The sequence below is a fragment of the Ursus maritimus genome, unplaced genomic scaffold (genome assembly GCF_017311325.1).
Source record: "Ursus maritimus isolate PB19 unplaced genomic scaffold, ASM1731132v1 scaffold_6, whole genome shotgun sequence".
Classification (NCBI taxonomy): Eukaryota; Metazoa; Chordata; class Mammalia; order Carnivora; family Ursidae; genus Ursus; species Ursus maritimus.
Genome location: NW_024426774.1, coordinates 25,994,087 through 26,017,787, shown reverse-complemented (window position 1 = coordinate 26,017,787; position 23,701 = coordinate 25,994,087). Strand labels below are relative to the sequence as shown.

General features: G+C 40.8%; 1 protein-coding gene across 4 annotated transcripts in view; it reads right to left on the bottom strand.

Moving 5' to 3' along the window:
- The window catches only part of LTBP1 (latent transforming growth factor beta binding protein 1), a 228,609-nt gene that overhangs the window by 180,243 nt on the left and 24,665 nt on the right, over nt 1–23,701 (bottom strand). For all 4 annotated transcript variants that reach the window (XM_008700245.2, XM_008700246.2, XM_008700247.2 and 1 more), the window contains exons 2-3: nt 6,388–6,612; nt 4,904–5,178 (exon numbers count right to left, since the gene is read on the bottom strand). In XM_008700245.2, the coding sequence (XP_008698467.2) occupies nt 4,904–5,178; nt 6,388–6,612 (500 nt within the window). The remainder of the gene's footprint in view (nt 1–4,903; nt 5,179–6,387; nt 6,613–23,701) is intronic.

Genomic DNA, 23,701 nt, shown 5'->3' with positions numbered 1-23,701 from the left:
ATCATTACCATTGGAGATGTAATTCTAACTTGATCTATACAGTAAGCAAACATTCCAAAATATTTTCAAACATATACGGAGTACCACGATTTACTTCAGGTAGCACAGATACCTAACTGCCAAAATAACAACTTGTTAACTTCTTCAAATGTGATTTGCATTAAAAAAAAAAACCATTCCTCTTAGCCACACCATACATTCTATTAATTTCTATCCTTTTAATACTTTAACAAGAACTTAATGATGCCTGTACCCAGCCGATTCACACAGAAGTCAATACTTTATATGATCTAAAGAATAAGAAATTATTTTTAGGACTCAAAAGATGGAGCATCACTTTCTGTAACAGTAAAACAATAGGACTGATTCCTCCTCCCCACTCCACCCCCCCCCACCGCCCCTGTATCTTGACACACACGGTCAAGGTGAAAAACATTACAAATTTCCAATCCCATTATTCCTGCTCTTTTTTCTTCATAATACAAGCCAAAGAGATGGCCTCTGTTCTCATGAATTTATCACCATGACATCTATTTGCTGCCTGCTAAATCTTCTCCACTCATCCACTCTCATTCCATCTCTGAGACAGCACTGGGTCTCCCAATTGATACTCAAGAATACGCCATTCTTGATGTCAGTCAAGGATGGGCTGCTTAAAACAAAGATGTACCACCTACTCTTCTTCACCTTACAATCCCCCCAACAAGGGTCAGTTAATCAATGAGAGCGAACATTTATCCGATTTCTGAAGCAAGGAAGTTCAGAATGGTCTAACTCATCGCCATCCTTTTCTGTGCAACAGACCATAATCAAATCCTGATGCCTGATTCTTCACAAAAGCTCAAGCATTCATCTTTATTTTCAACTTCACTTCTTAGACTGGACCCTGGTCAATTCACAAGTGGACCAAAGCCAATTTCTCTTCCCTGGCCTCCTCATGTCTACCATTCCCACATCCACCCACCCCATTCTTTCCTAAGTTGAAACTTTTAAATTACTTTCTTAAAATTCATAAAATATATCAAAGTTGCAGCTTTTAAGTTCAGCTTAAATTTCAATTATTCTAAGTCAAGAAAATGATCATTTTTCTGTTTCTTTTCCTCAAGAAGATTTCAAATATTCTGACATATTCAAAGAATAATATAACGATCGATTGAATTCCCAACTCTCAGAGTCAACAACAGTTAAAATTTTGCCATGTTTCCATATAAAATGCATTTGAAAATAAATTAGAGACATCATGGCATTTTAATCCCTAAAAAATTCAACATTCATCTCTCAAGAATAAGGACATGGTCCTACATAAACCCAACATCATTATCACACCTAAATAATAGTAATTCCAAAATACCATCTAATATCAAGTCCTATTTAGATTTCCCCAACTGTTCCCCAAATGTCCTTTAGAGCTGGGTGTTGCGTGTACGTGTTTTTCTAACCAGGATTTGATTAAGGCTCATGTGTTACATTTCTTATTGTGCCTCTCTTTCTAGAAAAGTCATTCTGCTTTTTTTTACCCATGAGAAGATTTTTTGAAGAAACCAGCCAATAATATCCTACATTATCAATCTGTCTGATGGAGGAGGTACGTGTGTGATACTTTTAGTTGGCTTCTTCATTCCCTAGGAGCTGGAGAGGTTAAGGTGTAAGGGCTTGATCAGATTCAGGTTAAACATTTTGGGCAAGAATACTTTAAGGATGATGTGTAAACTCCATACTGTGTCATATCGGGAGGCACATCATGTCAGCTGTGGCACTTCTAATGACTCTGACTTTGATGGCCTGGTCAAGGGGGCTTCATGAATATTGTTACCTTGATAACAAGTAGTTTATATTGTATTACGCCTCAGGTGTAAGGGGCTTCACTTATCCGTGCCAACGCATGCTAGGAATCCCAAGCTATTTCACTTCTCTGGTCTTTCCTGACACTCCCTTCCCCATTTCTGGCATTGTTCTCTTCCCTTTGTTTAATTATTCTCTCCCTCTTCTGTGGGAGCTTGCTCTCCTAGCCATTTTCCTCCACCATCCAAGCAGTTCCTGAAATTCTGTACAAAGATTCCCTGAATTTAAGTACATGATCACAGCTCATGTTGGGTTTTCAACCCCATGTTTACGGTCTAATTTTTAGAATATGCCATAGAAACAAGGAAAATTTATGCCGAATTTGTTCTGTATATGACCTCTCATGGCAACACATAAACACAGGTGCTTACTGACCACTCTAAGGCACTCAGAGTCTCAATAGCCAAAATCTGCAGCTAATAAGAGTGCTCCCACTGAGCAAAGCAATGCGCCCTCAGTAAGCATTTATGCAATCGTTTCTGCAATTCATTCAAAATCTACCTACATCTCCTCTTGGAGTTTGGTTTGCAAACTAACCACAGCAAGGAAGCACACATATTTTCCAACACCCTTATAGGATACATCTTATATACTATTGACTATTTACCAGTAGTGTATATTTTTATTTTTTTAAAAGATTTTATTTATTTATTTGTGAGACAGAGAGAGAGCATAGGCGGGGGGGGGGGGGGGGGGTAATCCCAGGACCCTGGGATCATGACCTGAACCAAAGGCAGATGCTTAACCAACCAAGCCACCCAGGAGCCCCACTATTTTTAATATTTTTAAATGCCTAGATCATCCTAATTACACAAATTAATTGGGCAATCACAGGCACCCAGCAACACTTCTCAGTAACAAGAAGGCAAATATACACTGAGAATGTTTTCTGAAAACAGGTCTTATTTTGAAGCTGTGTATTAGTGACTACACATGCAAAATAAATTAAGAACTGAGATCACTGTCTGGATCATTCAGACCAAAAGTCAGAAAAGTATCCAGATAAGGCAAAAGTATTCCACAGAGTTCGAATTATTTGGGTAACTTCACCAATTATCCAATTCACTTTGACTGTATTGTCCAGCTTAGGCTTAAATGTAAATAGTTTGTTTTTATCCTCGCTAGTTAGCAATTATCTCCCTACTATTATACAAAAATCATAAGTTTGTTAATGCCTCATTTTCTTGTTTTTTAGGCTCTGTGTTCCAACTTGGAAATTAGGGAGAAAGATACTGGGCACGTAGTTTTAAAAGGACCTGCTTTTTCCTTTCTCATGACCAACCCAAGCTGGAACGACTAAACAATGCAAATGGCACCAAAATCATTCTCCCTCTCCAAGGCTAACCCAGGGCAACACTGTGAAGTATGAAGTTTATCTTCAGCCCTCGGCCCTTATCAAAACCTGCCCTTAGCAGAAGAACCCAGTCCTCACTTCTAAGCTAAATTTAAACTGATGATGTTCCTTCTCCAAAAAGCATTTGCGTAAGCCTGGTCTTCAACTGAGGAATGAAAAGGTACCCTTCAGTGGGCATATTTCAGGTAGCTGCAGGCAGGTGACAAAGTTTGTGTTTGGGGAATCAAGCCTTCCTTGCTTTACTGAAATGACAGGATATAAGCAATCACCTACTCTATTTTTTTTTTAAGTTTTTATTTATTTATTTGACAGAGAGAGATAGCCAGCGAGAGCGGGAACACAAGCAGGGGGAGTGGGAGAGGAAGAAGCAGGCTCCCAGCGGAGGAGCCTGATGTGGGGCTCGATCCTAGGACTCTGGGATCACGCCCTGAGCCGAAGGCAGACGCTTAATGACTGAGCCACCCAGGCGCCCGAAACCCACTCTATTTTTAATTTTGACTCTATCTGGATAGATAAGTATCTTCTAAGCTAGTATTTGCAGAGTTCTCTAATGTTTGCAAAGCGGGGCTCACAGTACCTTGTCTCATCTTGACAGACCTCCATATTCTTATCTCTACCTTACAGATAACGAAGCTGGCTTCCTAGCACAGTGCTGGGCCCATGGCTCTAGCCAAGACCTTTAACCCTATCCATATGGGTGCTCTTTTCTACTTGGGTCTATAAACCAATTTTGTCTTACTGCCCTAGAAGAAAGATTATAACCCTACCATGGATTTGTTGAGTACCTAAAAATTATTTTCTGGATTTCTAAAGCAGTAACAACTGATTCTATTACCTACAAATACTTCACACACACACACACACACACACACACACACACACACACAACATATATTTTTTTAATATTCAGGTAAAGACAGCCAAATAATAATACAGTTGCCTCATCTACTCTTCTCTTGGGGGACCCAAACCACAACAAATGACAAGAAGAGAACCGGAGGACAAATCAACATCATTATCATGTGATCCCAAAGCAAGCAGCACAAAGTAACTGGGGTAGAGGAACCAATATATTTATATTGCCTTTGCTATGTACATTCAACAATGAGTTTTAAAGAAAATTCAGCCTTTCTCCCACTTTATGATATAAATATAGGCCTAAAGTTACATGAAAATTCAATATTAAAATGCACCTCAAACAACTCTTGCATTGCCATTCTAGTTATGAACTTTTATCAGGAGAGAAAAGATTCCAAGTTATTGGTACACAAAGGGGTCAAATTTCCTCTGTACCTACAACCTGCAAGCTACTGCAAAAAGGCATAAAGGTTTTTAAACATCTTTGCAGACTATATCTCACATACCATATCTCATGCCCAACACATGGTTTATGCACAGATCACCTTAAGTGAAAAAAACATGTAAACAGGCAATCACGGACTTCCAGAAGCTTTTTAGGATTTGGCTATCACATGATCTCACTGACATTGCATAATTTTATTGTCAATAGCATGAAAGCAAGGATAGACAACACGTAAATGAATGGATGTGTCTGTGTTCCAGTAAAACTTTATTTACAGAAACAGGCCCGTGGGTCAGTCTGCCAACCACCTCTGGAGAAGATCATCTTACCAAGTCTGGCTTTCCTACTACTATGAGACCATATCTGGAATGCGTTACTAGCACAGACTAGACAGTGTTGCTTACCTGTGACCCAATGGTTTCCTGGAAGCACCGGCCGAGCTGTGTCTTAGCAGCCACAGGATAGACGTGGGGGATGACTTGCTGGTGCGAGTAGGTGGAATGTACTGTCTGGGTCTTCTGGACGGGAAGCCCTTGGTAAGAGATTTGGGATTGGCCCGGTTGAGCTTCTTTTGCCTTCTGGCCTGTTGGGCCATCGATTCTTGAAACCTGATGTATCTGGACTGAAGCCTCAGGAGGGTGCTTCACATGGATATTGACTATGTTGGGAGGAAATTTCACTAAAAGAGATCAGGAGAAAAACTTAGTCATGAATGATCACCACGCGAGTCAGCATGAGAGCAAACATTACATACACACGTATGTATTTGTGTGCAGATCTAGCACCCTGGGGGTAAAACATACCAAGTGTCTATGCGTCTTCGCTGCATAGCCATCAACTCTGGAGAATAAGAGAGCACACCCAAAATACAAACTAGACCTGAAATTATGTATTTTAAGGGATAAAACTGGAATTATAAAGAGAAATTAAAGCCTCTCCCAGTAACACATTCATGGGACAAAAATATTCTTTTCAGAGTCAGAAAACTATGAAATCCATGCTGCCTGTGGTCACAGGTGGGTACATTTTATCAAAGGACAGTAGTCAGGACTCAAGAGTTTGACTACTTTTGCATCTCTCCGAGTCTCCTTTTCCAAACTTGGAAGATTCACCTTTCTAAATCAACAGAGGAATACAATTTCACAAAGCGTAATTCTCTTACCCTCAATGGCAGAGTGTGGACGTACTCATGTGCGTCTTGTTCCCCACCAAAGATCCATGGGTGATATTTTATATCTGTATTTGCTTTCTGCCACTTTCAAATACAATTTCATCTTCTGGTGCTAACATTCAAGTTTTACAGAGTAAAGGCCAGTCACACTTCTCTGACCCCTTTTCAAAAACTGGGCATGGAGGAGATGCCAGGTTTAAAAGAATGAGTTAGTCATAGAATTTCTGAGCTCCAAGTGACCTAGTTTACCTTCCTCTACAGATGAATAAACTGAAGCCCAATGAGGTTAACTGATTGTTTATAACTAAAACCAAGCACTCTTCAACTACAAAATAAACTAGGTGTTCACTGGCAGCTAGTATGTGATCCACGAGCATATTCGTTGCGTATGGGCCTGAACACTGCCTTGCTCGACTTTCTGTTTCCCAGGCCCTGCCAGAAATGTGCATGTAACAGCTCTTAGTGCTCAGAGCCAGCAGAGAAGGATGGGCTCCCTTCTGGTTTATTTCCTAGATACCAAATCTCTGTGGCCAGAAAGTACTGCAGCCATATACCTGGGCCCATATTCTGTCCCTGCTGCCATTTCTTGGGCCACAGATCACATACTTCTTTCTGTTTCAATACCAGGCCTGCCATCTGCAGATACTTGCTTCCATGTGGGTTTGACAGGTTACCAGAAGTCTAACAAATGGGCAAAAAGAAAACAAATAAGCTTACCTTTGACTCCTTGTTGGCTAGTCATGGTCAGAGGCAAGGTATGTGTGGAGTGGACTACATGTGTTCCCAATGCCTTGCCTGACTGCTGGGAATGCTGATACAGTTTCGGCACGCTGGCACCATGGACCGGGATCTGACAAAGCTTCCCTGTGAAATTTGGAGGGCACTGGCATTTGTCCCTTGAACTGCACTGGCCACCATTCATACATGGAAGATGGCAAATGACTAAAAGGGAAAAGAGAAAATGTGGAGAGTTGGTTAGTGTCTCACATACCAAGTAACAGCCAACCAACAAAACTCCCAAAACACACAGCCCATTATAACCATCATATTCCTCCTGACTTAAGACACAGTCAACAAAGAAGTGGCTACACTAAGAAAACAATAGTCTCTATTACTATCTTCTTCTTCCCATCTTATGTCACTTAACTCTCCAATTGCTTAAGGCTGTTCTCTCCAACAATGGAAAGAATTCAGGGAGAAGAATATATATAGTCGCCTAGGATTACTATCTATCTGTTGCATTCTATAGTTACTTTGCTTTTGTATTTTATTACTTGTTTATTAACTGTTTCCCGAGTCCTTGGGGAAAAGATATATATCTGGCTTAGTGATTCTTACATCCTCAGCATCTAGAATAATTCCTGGCACACAGGAGACATGAGTTATTTCCTCAAAAAATAAACAAACACATGAGAGTGCTAAAAGTATCTGTTGAGGGTTTTCTCTAAGACAGGGAACTAAGTGCTAACCAGAATCAGGGAGAACAGTCTGGATCCTGCTGTACAGGAATTTGCAATCTCATTGGGATAACAAGACCACAGTGAAATCTGGAAGTAGCAGAATGATTAGTAGTATGGACTTTAACTGATTTAGAATAAAGAAAGATAAAAGGACACATAGGGTAAAGAACTGTAAGGGGAGTTTTAAATTCCGGCTAAATTCAGCTTATAGCCAACTTCTTTATCACTAACAAATTCTTCCTATCAGCCTTTTAACATGATCAGATTCCTACCAGCTTGAACAGTAAAAGCCCCTCAACTCCTTCCAGCTTCGACCCTCTTTAAATTTTCTCCTCCATGACCAACCTTTCAAAAGAACTGTCTATTCACTTCTCCACACACTACCATCTAGCTTGGACCCCGCCTCTCTTCTACAGGATGCTACTCTTCCAAGGTGACTCATGGGCTCCATGTTGCTAAACCCAATGGATGGATTGCATTCTTCCTTTGGTTTCCATCACATCTCACTCACCTTCTGTGCTCCTTCCTCTCTGCCCATTTCAACTTAATATTCTGCACAGACTTCACGTTCTTCACCTTTTAGGTATCGCTGTGCTTTAAGGTTTGGTCTTAACCTCCTCATCTTTACTAACTCTATACACTCCTCCTCTATGATTTTACCATGTTGGATGCTGATGTCACCCAAATTTGTATTTCCTAACCAAAGCTTTCCAGTGAGCTCCAAACTATCTACTACAAGACATCCTCATGTAGAGATTCCACAGGCAACTTAAACTGGAAACATCCAAAACCAAACACATCATCTCCCCCCAGTACTTCCATTCACCAAGTGGTCCTTAACAGAAACCTCATTGCTGGTCTCCCATTTCACCCAAGCAAACACCCAGTCCTTGGAAGTTCTCCCTTGTGAACATTCATCAAACATGTCCAGTTCCTTCCCGTCGTAGAACCCCTGTTCCTTCTGAAACCTTATCACTTATAAATCTCACCTCATTCTCTACAATCCAGCTATGCTGAATTTCATTCATTTCCCCAGTATGCAGGGCCTTCTTGTGCTTTACCCATCCTGTGTCCATGGCCTGAACACTCTTTCCATTCTGCCTGCCTCACCTACCTGACTCCTACTTATCTTTTAGACTCTGCTTAATCGCCCCCTCTTCTAGAAGCATTCCCAGTTGCCCGTCATCTGGGCTTGCCCTCTGTCTGTGCCTCCATTCACTGTTCTCATTCCTGGCACTGAGCTTACTACTGCATGAGCTGTCTGACTACTTCTCCGCATGCCTCATTCAACTACAGTATGTTTTCCTTCTAGCATATGGTTCAGCTTTTAAAAGAAAGCTGGAGATGGATAAAACACTGAATGAAGCAATGAAACAATTTATGCCTACCACTTTGTCCAATGCCATCCCAGGTGCTACAGAAGATCCAGTCCCTGCCCTTCAAAAATATAAAGGCTAACTGAGCAGGTAACACGTGGTAACTATCAACACAGATCAGCATGTAAGTGACAACTGGAAAATATAAAATGTAAATACTGGGGATGTCAGAGAAGAGAAAACTCCTTTCCAGGAAGTCAAAATAGACTTTACAGGAAAGATCATTTGGGGTAAGTCTTTGAAAATGGCCAAGAGTGAGAAAAAAAGAGGAGTGCTTTCTAGGAAAATGATGTGTATAAGGAAGGAGGCAGGCATATTTGGGAGATAACGAATACGTCTGTCTTGTTAAAACCCTGGGTTCCTGAGGCAAGGGGTCAGGCGATAAAATGGGAACGTAGGTTTGAGTCAGGCAATGCAAGTCCTTAAAGGCCTGCCTGGTAAGAACTGTGAATGTTGTTCTGCAATCGGCGAGTGAGCTGGGAGGCTCCAAGGAGAGGATTCAGGAAAACTGACTATCCCAGGAAGATTCCTCTTGTGATGGTATGTGCAGTTAGTTGGAAGAGAGAGTGACGAAGGTGCGGAATTCAGTTAGGAGGCGACTGAGGTCATTGAAACACAAGTTGAAAAACACCCAGATGAGGATCACAGCAACGGGAACAGAGACATACACAAATATAATGACAGAGGGAAAATCAGTACAACATGGAGACAGGACACAGGAAGTAAAGAACAGGCTAAGGAAGAGAGGAGACAGTGGAGGAGGAAGGAGAGAGCCAGGAAAAATGACCATGGGGGCCACCCAGAAACTATGTCCAGGGCCTGCTCATGCTGGATGGAAGCTGAATTATGCTTTCTCCAGCGCCCACTCTACTCTGAGGTGTTAGGTAAGAGCAGAGGAGTCATGGGGCGCCTGGGTGGCTCAGTCCTTAAGCGTCTGCCTTCAGCTTAGGGCGTGATCCCAGCGTTCTGGGATCGAGCCCCACATCAGGCTCCTCCGCTAGGAGCCTGCTTCCTCCTCTCCCACTCCCCCTGCTTGTGTTCCCTCTCTCGCTGGCTGTCTCTGTCAAATAAATAAAATAAAATCTTAAAAAGAAAAAAAAAGAGCAGAGGAGTCAAAGTGGACTCCATGGTTGAGTCAAACACTTCATAACTCCCAGTTCACGTCTCAATTCAATTTCTAAATCACTTGGTACAGTGGATGTACCCAATGTGTAACAAGAAAGGGGAGTCAGGCCAAGATTTAAATGTACTACAAACAATTTACCACCGGAATAAGGTACTCTTCACTTGGCGTGGTTCCAAAGTGCTTGAATTTCAGTGACTGCAGTTTGGTCCCATAACACCAGTACCCCCAAAAGCATGGTTCCAACTTGGAACCAACTTCAGTTGTCACAGTATATTAACGCTGAATTACATAAAGCGCAAACTTCACTGCTAGCTTTTTGGTCCAGAAATTCCTGCGTGAATAACAGATGCATATCATGATCACTAGTCAATCATGTCACTTCCATAACTGTCGGCAACTGGTCCCTGCACATCCATCGTTCAATTCATACGCAGACAGCCAGCCAACAGGTAGTTGCATTGCCCCCTTGTCTCATAGGAATAAACTCACAGGACATTTTACAAAAGTGCATCATCAAAAGAGGGTGTGGGGTCAACACAAAACAAAACCGTCGCAAAGAAATAAAAAGTGGGAGCAGTGGAAGTGAAATTGGAAACTGATTGTAAGGAAGAAGATGAAGATGTCCCAGAGGAAGCGACATAGAAGGAACACTGAGTTCACAGCTGTGAAAGCACCAAGGATAACGTGTTGGAAATGGATCCAAACTCGGGAAGGGACAGGACAATTCACTGCAGGAGAGGAAAGACAGTCCACATCGTACATGACACAGTGAGAAGAAAGCAAATGTGTTCAAACCACTCTTGGTAAGTTCTCCTCAAAGAAATAAAATAGGTTGATTCTCAGTGTTCCTAACATTTTAAATTATAGGGCATTAAATTAATATTAGCTTTACCTTTTTTTTTTTTTTTTTTGCATGGCCCTACACATTTATAACCTACAGTAAGAAAACTTCAATGTTTAAAAAAAAAAACTTTAAAGGTCATAGAACTGGTCATTTTCCCATTGATTATTAAGGTCATTTTGCTCAGTTTCAGGTTGCAGATCATTTATTTGGTCCTCCAGTACCATGTAGATTGCTACAATCAATCCTGAAATAACTTCATATATGTACCCATCCTTTCTCTTCACGGAAATGTTAACCAATTCACTTTCGTGAGATGCTTCTAATATCAACAGATTCTTTTTTTTTTTTTTAAGATTTTATTTATTTATTCGACAGAGATAGAGACAGCCAGCCAGGGAACACAAGCAGGGGGAGTGGGAGAGGAAGAAGCAGGCTCATAGAGAAGGAGCCTAATGTGGGGCTCGATCCCAGAACGCCGGAATCACGCCCTGAGCCGAGGGCAGACGCTTAACCGCTGTGCCAGCCAGGCGCCCCAACAGATTCTGAATCTAACATGAATTTAATCAGTTTTATTTAAATCTACCTTTATTTTTTAAAATAAATAACATAGAGTTTATTTTATTAGGTTGCATTTTATTTTTTTTATTTTTTATTTTTATTATGTTACGTGAGCCTTTAAACCCCTGAGGCAGCTTTTATACAAGTGTTTCAAGGATGTGCTAGACTAAGCGGATACAGCAATATCTCGCCATACAGATCTAGTGACCTTGTGTCTCTTTCTGTTCATAAAGGAAACAATCTCTGCTTGACTTATTCTAACCAATAAGTGGAGACTACTTACAACTATTTATGATTGAGAGGTAAAATATCTATACCCCGGTTCTAGCGTTTTCTAAAATCTAAATTACAATATCAAGTTCTTTGCCTCAACTCAATAACTACACGTTGAGTCCTTTGTGGCAGGCACTTTTTTTATAGCTCAATAATCTTTTATATCAAAGAAAACAAATTTAAAAATCAACCTACAAACTGAAGGATTTAACTATGAATGGCTTCTTTCTGTTTCCCAGGTTCACGCCGCTCTCAAAACAATCATCTAGTGATCTATGGTCTGTGCTGCCAGTGTTCTATAAAAGCTTCTCAACACATAAAGACGAAAAAGACTAAGTTATCTTTAAGGCCGACTTGAGAAGCCTGCGGTATGCTGGCTGTAAGTCTAGCTATGGCACATATATTTTAGAACACCTAACTAGGGGGTGTAACGTAGAATGTTGGCTGAGAAATTGCATCTGCTTGGCAGCCTGACATTTTGCCCACCACCACCATAATTCACTAATTCACTATATTGCATCACATGGGCACCTGGGACCTACTGCAAATAACAAGAGTTAGATGGGTCCTCAGCCTGTTATTCCAGAAAGTGTAATTTTGTGACAGCCACTCAGTATATCTCACAGTACTACTATACGAGGTCAAAATGAGCAGAAGGCTCCCATGTTGGAAGAACAGTAAGCTGGAGGTTTTAAATATGTCAAGTGTCTCCGGGTATTCTACCATTCACTCCGGTCTAGAAAACAACTTCCGGTATTCGAGAAATCGGACCGATGCAACAGTCACATTTTAAGTCACAAGATGGAAGTTAAACGAACAGATATTAATTATTTGTATGCAAATACAAGCAAACTGAATTTTGTCAAGATTTGTACTATAAAAAGCCATATTCTTTCTTTCCTGTTATCTCGGTTGACTCTAAAAATGCTTCAGCTGCTTGTCCCCAAAAGGCGCCCTTGGAATGTACTCGACTTTCCTGCAGCAACATCCTGGCCCCTCCACCCACCTCCTCGATTTTCATGCCAGCAGACAAACCGTTTCAAGTGATTGTGGCTAAGGCAGAACAGGGAAAACAAACCTCCATCTGAAGAAAAACCTACATCTGTCATTTCACAGAACAGACACACACATGATTTTGATTTGAAGAGCTACTTAAAGTTTCCCACTTGTCTCTGATTAGAAGAATAATGTTCCCTGAAAGGGTTGCAGCATTTTTGTTGATAGCCCTCGGAGTATGGGGAGAAAAAAAAAAGCAATATTTTTAGAAAGTAAAAGTTATCACTTTATTTCTTCCCCCTAAACATTCCTACACCACCCCCTCTTTTCAAGGATATCCTTAAAGTCTATTCAGCCAGAAAGTGGGTTAATACTGGTAGTAGTTTAAAGCTTTTGGGTAACAAACGTTAGATAATAATTAGACGCTACAAACCACCGCTCACTTTAAGAACCTTTCCTACTGTTACAAAAACAAAAACAAACCTTGACTGCTTGCCTTTTACTTCAGTATGCATCACTAGAAAACAAAAAAACAAAACAAAACCCAGGAGCTGAAAGCAAAGACGGGGTGATGTTCTTCTGAAGCCCGAACAGGGGAGCAGAGGGGGCCTAGCCCCACACAGGAGCCAAGGTAGAAAGCATGGAGATTAGCAGGCATTTACTATAATTTAGGTTTGGGGTTTATTTATGAAACATAGAGATTGACAATTGTTCTGCTCTAAAATTGTCTACAGCCAATTCTTGGTTATCTGTCTGCTAACGTACATGGACTCACAGGCTCCACCAAGAAAACATCTGAGACACAGGGGTGCAGAACAACCTGTCCGAGAAGGCGGCATGTAGACTAAACCTAGAAGGAGAAGAATCCAGTGATGTCACGAATTGGCAGAAGAGTATCTGCAAAAGAAATAATAGGAGCCAAGATCCTGAGGGGAGATAGGGCTTAGAAAGGCCCAGAAGCTCAGAGGAGGCTGATGTGGCAGGAGTATGGGAGACAAGGACAATGTGAGAGGATCTGGGTTGGAGACAGCGACACAGGCCCGATTCCCATTGCTTCCCACAAGGATATAGGGCAACAAGGAGAAGGCAGATACAGAGCAACAGAGTAAGTAGAAATAAAAACTTAAGACTCGGGACCAGGACAGACAGCATCGCCAGAGTCAGAACCAGGGAAGAAAAAAAAAAGAGGATGAAGAAGTAAGGATAAATAGGCTCCTCTATTATATACACAAGAAATGTGCACGTAAATCTGCTTTGAATTCCTGGATCTCGTTTTACATTTTTGAGTAACTGTTTAGCCAGATTCAAGTTAAATTCCAGAAAGTTTAATTTAAAACTCATTAAATGTAGAATCATTCCACTGGGAAGAGGATTTTTTTTTTAATGTGCAAGAGATTCATGTTCTTGATAATACATGCAAAAGAAAAAAAAAAAAGAGTCCAAAGAAATCTCAGGGCAAAGGGAAAAAGACTTTCATAGGAGTTAAAAATTCACCCACCACTCTCTCCCTGCCAGAGAGAATCTCTTTGTTTTACCTGCTCTGGTAATTAGGAAGACCACATTCATCCCATCCCCACTTATCAAATCCTGAAGTTTATTACTGGGCTCGAGTTAAAGGGATTGCAGATTTCAACAAATGCAAGATATCAACCTTAATACAAACAAGAATTCCAAGAATGTCACTAGTTTTTAATGCTGTGTGCATTAGCAAATGCTTCAATACCATGTTCTGTTTACAATCCAAGAGATATGAAGTTCTGCCACACACATGCACACTAGGGCTTCCAACTTGGGATGAGGCCATTCATCATCTCAGCTTTGTTTATGGCTTTCTGTTCCTTTAGCCTCAACCTCACCATAGCACTGAGCTATCTAATTTGATCTAGTTTAATCCTCTGCATGACCTAAGGAGCTCCATTTATCGACGCCATCACAAAATTCTACTTCCTACCCTTCGGCCACAGAAGCTGTCAGTGCAGCTAGCTCTTAAAAATTCCGGAACACCAGGGCTCTTTTACCTCCAAAAAAAAAAAACACAGCAGCATTTGCAGGCTACAGAGTCAACACAAGAATCCCAGACACGTTGGGATGGGGGTATCCTCCAGAAACAATCGTTGAAAACGGAAGCAGATGTTTTCACTTTGTGGGTTACGGTGTCTCCATCTGCTAAAAGGGCTGGCTCCATAATACAATGGACAGGTTCTTTTCCGCCCCTGAAATTCTGGTTCTCAAAAGTTTAATCAAGTTAGTCAATACAGTGAAATCCAGAATGCCCCATCTCATCTAATGGGAATGGCAGGATTTAAATTTTAAACTGGGGAAGAATGAATATCTAGCCCCTTGCAATTTGTGTTTCATTCTTACTGACAAAGCAGTTAATAAAATGCTCATGGAGTTAGGAAAAGTGGACCGCATTTGGGGGAATCGTATAAGCATATCACACTGGGGAGATGGTAATGCCTCACCTATAGGGGCAGGGAAACGGGTCATCAAATGATGACAGGCTTCATCCTCAGAGACCCTACCTTCTACGATGCGATCACTGCACAACTCTGTACAGACACAATGCCATTTCAGTTACTGCAGCCTGGCATTTTCTTCGATACCACTGCAAAATGCTTTCTCAAAAACCAAGGAATACTATTTACGCCCAGTACCAAGTAATATCACTTAAGCTACATACAACAGTATTACAAATAAAGGTTAAAAACCTTTTTAGTCTTTATTGTAATTTCCAAGCTCTTTGGTGTCTCCAGAGACCAAGTTCAGACCCCCACTAAGCTCAGTAATACCTACTTGATATTTGTTTATTCCTGAACCTCAAGAAAGGACTTAAATGTGAATTTAGAATTTTAAAATATTTGCAAAGTCAAAACCTCAGCAGTACATATCTGATGTGAGAACACAAAATTGCACGAAAACCTTCTGACATCACAGCCAGTACAAATTCTGGCAGCCCTGTAACGTCTGCTGCAAATATGGCCTCCAAAAAAGGAATGTTTCTCCAAAGAGAGGGGCATGCTGCATAAGAAAGAATCCTGGAGCCATTTGTAAATTTGGGGCTAACAATTTGTGTCATTTATCAATCTGCCTTGTGTTATAATTATTTTTTGTTTTCCTTCTACTCGATTTTGAATGTGGTACGAAAGGGGCCATGGTGTTCTCATCTTTGTAGCCCCTGTATTTCAGAGTACAGTATTTTATAGATAAGAACTCAACAAAAAATTCACATCAATCTCCTAAAAATTCCAAATGAAAAAGAACCCAGCAAGTACCTACACTTCTTTTAACACTTCTTGGTTTGTTTTTTCTTTTTTTTTTTTCCTGACACGTGATAACTTTAGATACACTGGAGTAGTTTTCTAACTACTAATTTTCTATGTTCCAGAAAGTGGTAAGGTTCCACAGAGGTGCTGGAAATTATCTACCTAATAATCTAATTCAACCGCCTTATTCAACAGATAGTGAGCTACAGACATTGTGTGTGCTTAGGACATCAGGGCCACATATCACAGAGGTGGGACAAGAACACAGGTATCCCAAACCCTGGTCCAGTGCTCTCGCCCACACAGCCCTTAGGATGGAAGGACCAAAAGGTGTCCCTCAAATCTCACCACAGAGTCCTTTCTCAAGCCCTTTTAAATTCCTCTTCCAGAGGCACGTTTTTCATAACTGGTCATAATAGGGTTTGCTACCAAAGCCTTAATTCAGATGGGAGGATTTAGCTCACTGCAGATCAGGTAGACTCATGAACTTTTCAAGGGATCTAAATACATAAGTTGAATCACACCAGGGTTTCTTATTCCTGTAACAGAAAGACACATGGGTTTTCTGAGCTACAGACGTCAGAGAAAGAGCAGGGGTACAGATTTAAGAACAATGAAATGAAAAAGGAAATGAACAACATTTGTTGGATGGCATAGATTGGAACATTTCCATCACTGAGAAAGGTCTACTGCACACCGCTGGTCGATCACTTGTCCCTTGAATTCCAGTGAGGACAGAAGTGAAGGCTAGGAGCTCAAAAAGTCATGTTCGTTCATTCAGTGAAGATTCAGGGTAGATCTACCATCACCATGTCCTGTTCTAAGCACTTGACAAGTATTAGTCAACAAAACAGACAAAATTCCCTGTCCTAATGGCACTTAGCTTCTGTCATCCACAGTCCCTGTGAGAATCTGGGCAGAAGGAGAATTACTTTAGGGCCCAGGAGTCAATCAACTTTCCTCCCAGTTCTGCAGGCTACTACCACCAATCTGGCCCTTTCAAGGAGTGTGAAGAGGCATCAGGCAGGTCAGAGAGCTGGGAGTTCTGGGGAAGGGTCGTCCACCAGGCAGGGGAAGGGTTCTCTCCTGGGGCTCCATCTGCAGTGGCCCTGGAAGGATCTAGACAGGAAGACCTGGGCAGATGGCATGTGGTGACAGCAGGTCACCAGCACTAGGTGAGGAATAGGGCACCGTTGGGGATCCTCAGATATGCTCGCAGGGAGGGTAGGGGCAGAAGGGATAAAGGCTCTGTGTAAGAAGGTAAGGGTTTTAGGCTAGCATACTCTGGGTTTTTCATTATCACTCTATTACCTATACCCACGAGCTGGTGAGGCCTATACAGGGACATCCAGGTTACAGTTATGACACTATAGTTCACATTTGCATTCTTCTGTTACTACATAGCCATATTGTTCCGTGTTACATATTGCTACAGAGCCTTCACTTTTTAGGAGTTACATAACATTCTATTAAGTTGACAGATGATAAATTACATAGCCATTCCTCTAGTTTGTTTAGGTTGCCTTTCTTTTTAACTATCACACATGAAGTTGCAAGGAACATTGTCAAGTATATAGTTTTATCCTTCTTAGTAATTATTTGTTCGTGCATTAAACTAATATTTATTGATTGTTTAGTATGTACCTGGCAATGTGCTAGGTGATAACAGTGAACAAGTAAGACACTGATGAGCCACTTACACCTGCCTCATCATGAGGAGGACAGGCCAGCACAGGCATAACGACCAAGGGCCTAGAACAAGACCTCCAGGGGGTGTGAATCCCAGTTTCATTATCTTTAGTGTTAGGACCCTGGGCAATTTATTGAACAAACCTCTGTCCCCCATTTCTTCACCCACGAAATGGCAATGAAGCTGTACCTGGCTTGGCTGGGTTGTTGACTTGAATGAGGTCATATATTCAAAGCACTCAGAACACAGCACACAGTAGGTACTCAGCAAATGTGAGCCTCAACAAGTCAGCATCAACTTCATGAACAGGGTGCAACAGAAATACACAAAAGGGGAAACCCAACTAGCATTGTGACAAGGAAGGGACGTGCATATCCTTATAACTAGCCAGGTCAGGCACTAAAGTGCGTATTATTTCATTCGCTGCTCTGTTTGTAGAATCTATTGAGGAGTTGTTAAATTGCTGAGTGTATCAATAGATGAATCGTCCAGAAAGAGCACATGATTCACATCGGCAGCATCTATCATTAACATATCAAGTTCACATCTATCTTGTCAAAATTGGACCTTATTTTCAAATATTTCTACTAGTTTAATAGTTTCAAAATGTTAACTTCAGAGCTTTAGCATTTCACCTGCGATCGGATTATACTAACACAGTGCTAATTTTCCATGTCTTTACTTAATAAGGATTTTTGACATTTCCCCTACGTATTTGTTTGCTGTTTTTATTTCCTCTTGTTTGACCTATTTTTGTTTATATATTTTACGTACCCCTTAGAGTCTTAATGATTTTAATTACTTTCACCATGTTCCATGGACAATAGATTTCAAGATCTTGTTTGTCCTTTGATGAAATAATCTTTGTAAACATATTTCCTGTTCCCTTTCATTTAGTTTGTTTTGGATACACGAATTTTATTGTTTTCATATAATCAAGTTCGTAAGCTCTTTTCTCCATAGTATATTCCCCGGTTTCATGCCTTTAAAAGCTACTATACCTCCAAGTATCTGACAAATAACCTATTTCATGCTTGCTTTCTAGATTATTTTCATCTCCTTTTTGCTAAATTGTGTAACTCATCCCATCTGGAGTTTTCACCCGGGGGATAAATATGGATTATAACTAATTTTGCTTCAAACTGCAATCTAAATATCTTAATATTTGTTATTACAAATATTTCCCACTTTCTAAAGAGAAGCAGTTATTTTGAATAGAAGGTTTCAAAATGAGGACAACACAATGTAGTAGGGGAAAAAAGAAAAGCAATGTGGCAGTTTCTGGAGGAGCTGGGGCTGGGAGCGCAGGGAAGAATGCAGAATAAACAGGAGTCAAGGCGTAGGACTAACACAAGAGCGAAGAAACATTCCCTGTGAGACATGAAAGAAGAAACATACTGGGTAATAAAATGAAATGGGGTCTGTAAAATCCAGGCAGATGCCAAAAGGGATAAATTCTGGGTAGACAATGTTTGGGAACCACTACTATAAATACCAATCCGCACGGGCCGTCTACAGCTTCCTTTTATCCCCACCCTTCATGGATCATTACTTCCCCATGGCTTCCACCTCACCGCACCACCACAGCGAGGAGATGCCACCTCGAGGCCGATTTCTCTACCCTCGCCTTCTTCCTTTTAAAGGGCAGGGAACTCTTTCAGCCTTCTCTTCCTGAGGAGTAAGCAGTCCCCAACAAGCAGCAAGCAGGTAACATTGAGCAGCAGCACCAAGAGTCAAAACCACCACCATGAAGAAATTATCCATTCCCAAGAGAGTGGGGAATCCTTTGTAGCTGCTGCAGGGACAGACATTGGAGAAGTTCAGCCTCAGATCTTTCTAGATACCTGAACAGAAAACCCTCAGGAGGGACGACAGGCTCCCAATGACTTCTTTGCATACGAAAGATCCCAGACAGATTGTGGACTTCAAGCCTCCAGTTAACACAAAAATGCCCAAGGAATACCAGTTTAGAGGTCTCTCTAGACTGGTGGGTAAGCTATCCCCAACACTGATGGTTTCAGAGTCTTACACATAGGTCGCAGGAGGTACACACAGGTTTAGACAGGGATTGCCTACACTCACAGTCAAAATGGGCTGAATAACCACCTGACCATTGCTGCCATGATTACATAGCAGTTGCTAACACAGGAAGAAAACAACTGCTTTTTCACTCTTTGCCTCTTAGAATTACAGGCCTAACTTGAAGGTACTGAAGTTAGAGACAGAAGAACGGGTTTTTACAAATACTAAATACTAAAAATGTCTTTCTTTTTTAAAAAAAGGATTTATTTATTTATTTGAAAGAAAGAGAGGGCGGGGGTAAGGGGGCAGACTACAAGTGCAGGGAGGGGCAGAAGGAGAGAATCTTCAAGCAGCAACCCCCCCAAGTGCAGAGCCAGACAAGGGGCTCGATCTCACAACCTGTGAGACCCTGGCCTGAGCTGAAACCAAGAGTCAGATGCTTAACCAACTGAGCCACCTAGGCACCCCAATACTGAAAATGTCTAAGACCGCATTCCAGATTTCAATTTTACGACCTGTTAGATTAAAAAAATTTTTAACCCAGATTTCTTATTTTATACAGCATCCCATTTTTTGTTTTGTACCTGTGTGCAGAGAAGGATGAAAATGTGTAACAGGAACTAGAAGGTGATCTATGGACACTACCATTAACGTGGATGGTAGAAAAAAAGGTTCTCAAGTAGCTTCTCCTGGATCATTCCTTCTGAGATACTGAGTCCTCTGAGCTAAAAGCTGAACACATCAATATCCTGCCTATCTATTCCAGAGATGCTGTGTATCCCCTGCAGAAGACATCAACACCCAATCATGGCAGAGGGGCTCTTCTTGATCCAGCTCTTGCTACCTGTCTAGCCTGTTTTCACACTGTTGCTGTCATGTCCTCTTCAGTTCCATTTATACCCAACCCTTGGTTGGTTCTAAGCGTGCCATGCTCCATCTCACATGTGTGGTTCTGTACAGTCTCCTTCCTCTCTCCTTCTCAACGTACCACCCCAACCCTACTACCTCAACCCAAGCTTCTGACTAAGTTTATCTCATCACTAAGGCCTTTCCTGATGATGTGAGAGAACAGCTGATAGATCCCACGCCTGCCACATCATAAGGGCAATGCATTATGTGTACGGCAGTGGCAGCCTGGCACAGATAGCAATGAACTGGAACCTTCTGGGTGCATGTCTGACTTCTCCAAAAGGCCAGGAGCTCCTGAAGGGAAGAAATCTTGTTCAGGACCTTGCCTCTTTCAGTGGCCCATCCTTAGAGTTTAGCAAAATGCTAGTCACATGGTTGGTACCTGGTATTTTTTGAATGAATAAATGAACAAATGGAACTTTTTACAGAACATTTTTTGATTGTGAAGCCAACTGAATGTCAAATTCTAGATTTTTTTTTATAGTTTGCTTTCCAATTTCTTAACCTTGTCTTACCTGACCCTAAATTGACCATTAATATTATATTAGTGATTTGCTTTTATTCTTTCCAAGTCTCAATTTGACTTAATTTTCATGAAAATAAACTCTCTACTTGCACTCATTTTTTTTGACTGGTTTACATAATATTTCATTCAATGATGTAATTTCCGGTCAGAAACAAAAGAATTGACCCTTTGTAGCCATTCAGCTCAGACCTAGAAGGTAGATAGTATATATGGGGTATATATCGGGTATATATATCGGGTAGGAAGATTCAGTATGTTGTGGACATCGGTCAGTATATTTTTAAAAAGGAGTGGAGGGAGTTGGTTAATTTGAAAAGTTAGTTAGATAGAGGTAGTTTTAGAGAGCTTCTACCACAGACTGCTTAAAATCACACAGAATCTTCCAGAGTCAAATGCTAAAGCTATTCAAAGCCACGTGATTCATTACTGACTGATGAGATGGGCCAAGATGTCTCCTTCCATTTAACTTAAATAACTTGATATGTCAAGTTCAGGTTATTAAAATATGCCTATTCATTCCTCAGGGCTCCATATATACTTCCTGGATCTGGAACATTCCATTAAATCAAGACAATATGTATCAAAACTGACTTCCTGAAGATAATTCTTTCTAATCCCCAGTATTGGCCCATGGGTATGTTTCTAATTAACTCTCTTGAGATGTAGCTCAGCCTCAGACTAAGCTAACTTTTGAAACATCTTAGTGTGCACGCTAATACTCAGTTACCACAATAAAACAATTGGAGGTCTAGATTTTGTACAGGATAAGAATCAGAGAGATGGAAGAAAAGTAAATTAAAACTACCATCATTAATCAGGACTAGAAAAATTTCCAAATCCTTCTGGCAACTTTCCTAAATAAACCAAGTATCATCAGGGAAACTACTTGGGTATACGAAGAAGAATTTCAGAAACTTTTCCCTAATATTCCTCCTGTTTCTCCTTTCCTTTTATGGCCTGTCAGACACTGAACTTAAGGCAACTATATAAGGATGTTTTAATTCAGAATTAAAATGAACTACAAAGTGATTTTTACTGATATAAAATGAAAGACTATAATTCTTACAAACTAAAAAATCTACCAAAGTGATTTGAGCATGAAGTTATATAGTATCTAACAGATCTGATCCACGTAATAAGAAAAAGCCCACATTATTCTTAGATACACATCTAAGAGTTATTCTGTTCTGGTAGAGGTAATTTCCACAACTGAACTGGTAACTTGAAAAAGCTAATGGGGAAAGAGGGAAGCGTTTCACATCTTTTATACCTATTAATACGTTTAACACCATTGGAGCTTGAAGCCTATCAAATGCCAAAGATGTATTTTCACATACAAGCTCTTTGGAGTAAAACGTTTTCACCTTTAAAATTCTACTAATTTCTGGAACTGATGTATTTAAGCAACTTTACCACATGACTTAAGCACTTTGCATAGGATTCACTTTTTCCGGTCCCTAACTTTTATCAGGAAATAGATCCAGATGATGATGATGATGATGATGATGATGATGATGATACTGATACTTCCTGCATGTAATAAAATCACCTTCACTATAGAGATTTTTTTCTGTACAAGATGAAAGTCTAGTGTATCAGAAGATCTCTCTTCTGAGAGCCAAGAGACCCAAGTTCCAGTCCTAGCTCTGCATCACACGGAATCGGCAATTCAGTCTGGCTCTCTGGAACTTGGTTCTCTAGTTAGTAAAACAACAGACCTAACTGAAATATACATTTCCTTCTTGGTGCTAAACTTTTACGAATCCTATAACATACAAAATGTTAAAGACTACTGTTTCTGAGCCACAAACACTGGAGCCACTTTCTTCTCTGTCCCATAACCTGCATGTTGTGACCAAGTACTACTGCTCTTCTCTCTTCAGTAACCCTCCTGTTTATTGTTTTCCTCTGCATCCCCTGATGCCTTTGTCCAAGTTCAGGCTATTGTATCTTGCATGGACTATGGCAAAGCCTTCTTGATTTTTCTTACCTCTCTCCATACCATGTCCGGAATGTACTTCCTGACATATATACTCAGTTAGCTCATTACCCTACATGGTTTTTCTGTGGCTCTCTATCGCCTAAAAGAAAAAAAAAGTTTTCTCAATGGAATTCAGGCAAAAGCTCCAGGGGGGTAACTGCCTCATGGGGTTTGTGGTAAGAATTAACGGCTCTAATCATGGTAATAGTTAAATACCATGTGCTGCGGTCTTATCTCCACTGGGTTCTGCTTTGGGCATTTTTGACCACAAAATCAATCTATGTGCATTTTCCTGGAACATACCACTCTCTCTTTTTCATTCATGCCCAGGCACCTGGCTAGATTCTGGAAGAATTCACACCTTTCCTTCTTCTTCCATTCTTGAGCCCACCACCATGCCATGTCCTCTCTTTCCATGAAGTCTCCCCGGATCGCCCCCTGCAGACCTAGGAGCTCTGCCTGTACACCTACAATGCCTAAGTAGATGCCCCATGAACACCAGTGGTTTGAATGAACCTCAGTGGAGCCAGCTTGCCAGCCCTCTGACAGAAGGCCAGAAGACCCAAAGTTAAACTCTGTCTGGATTAAGGCATGGACCAATTAAGAATTTTTCCTGGTACAGCTTTATCTGTTTCTTTTCATTCCAAATGACACCAAAATAAGTAGAGTAATAATGCTTGAAGTGAAGGGATAGTTTCCGCCAGCATTCCATGATATTTTAGACTGCCTCCAACGCTTTTTCCACGACTTAGATAGCAGCAATCCTGGAAAGATTGAGCACTTCTGCTACCTTGGTCACAAGCCTCAAATTGTGTTAGAACTGTTAATATTATATCCAGAATATTTTTAAACCGTATTTTGTATTCTTTCCATAATTTTTAACATACTGGAATATTTCCAACGGTAAGCGATGATTCAAAGTCTCTTAAAGCTTCCTATTTCCTAGGTCTAAAAGGAACACTCCCTCACTCCTTTACCAGAGCCCTTTGCCTTTGCTTCTCATA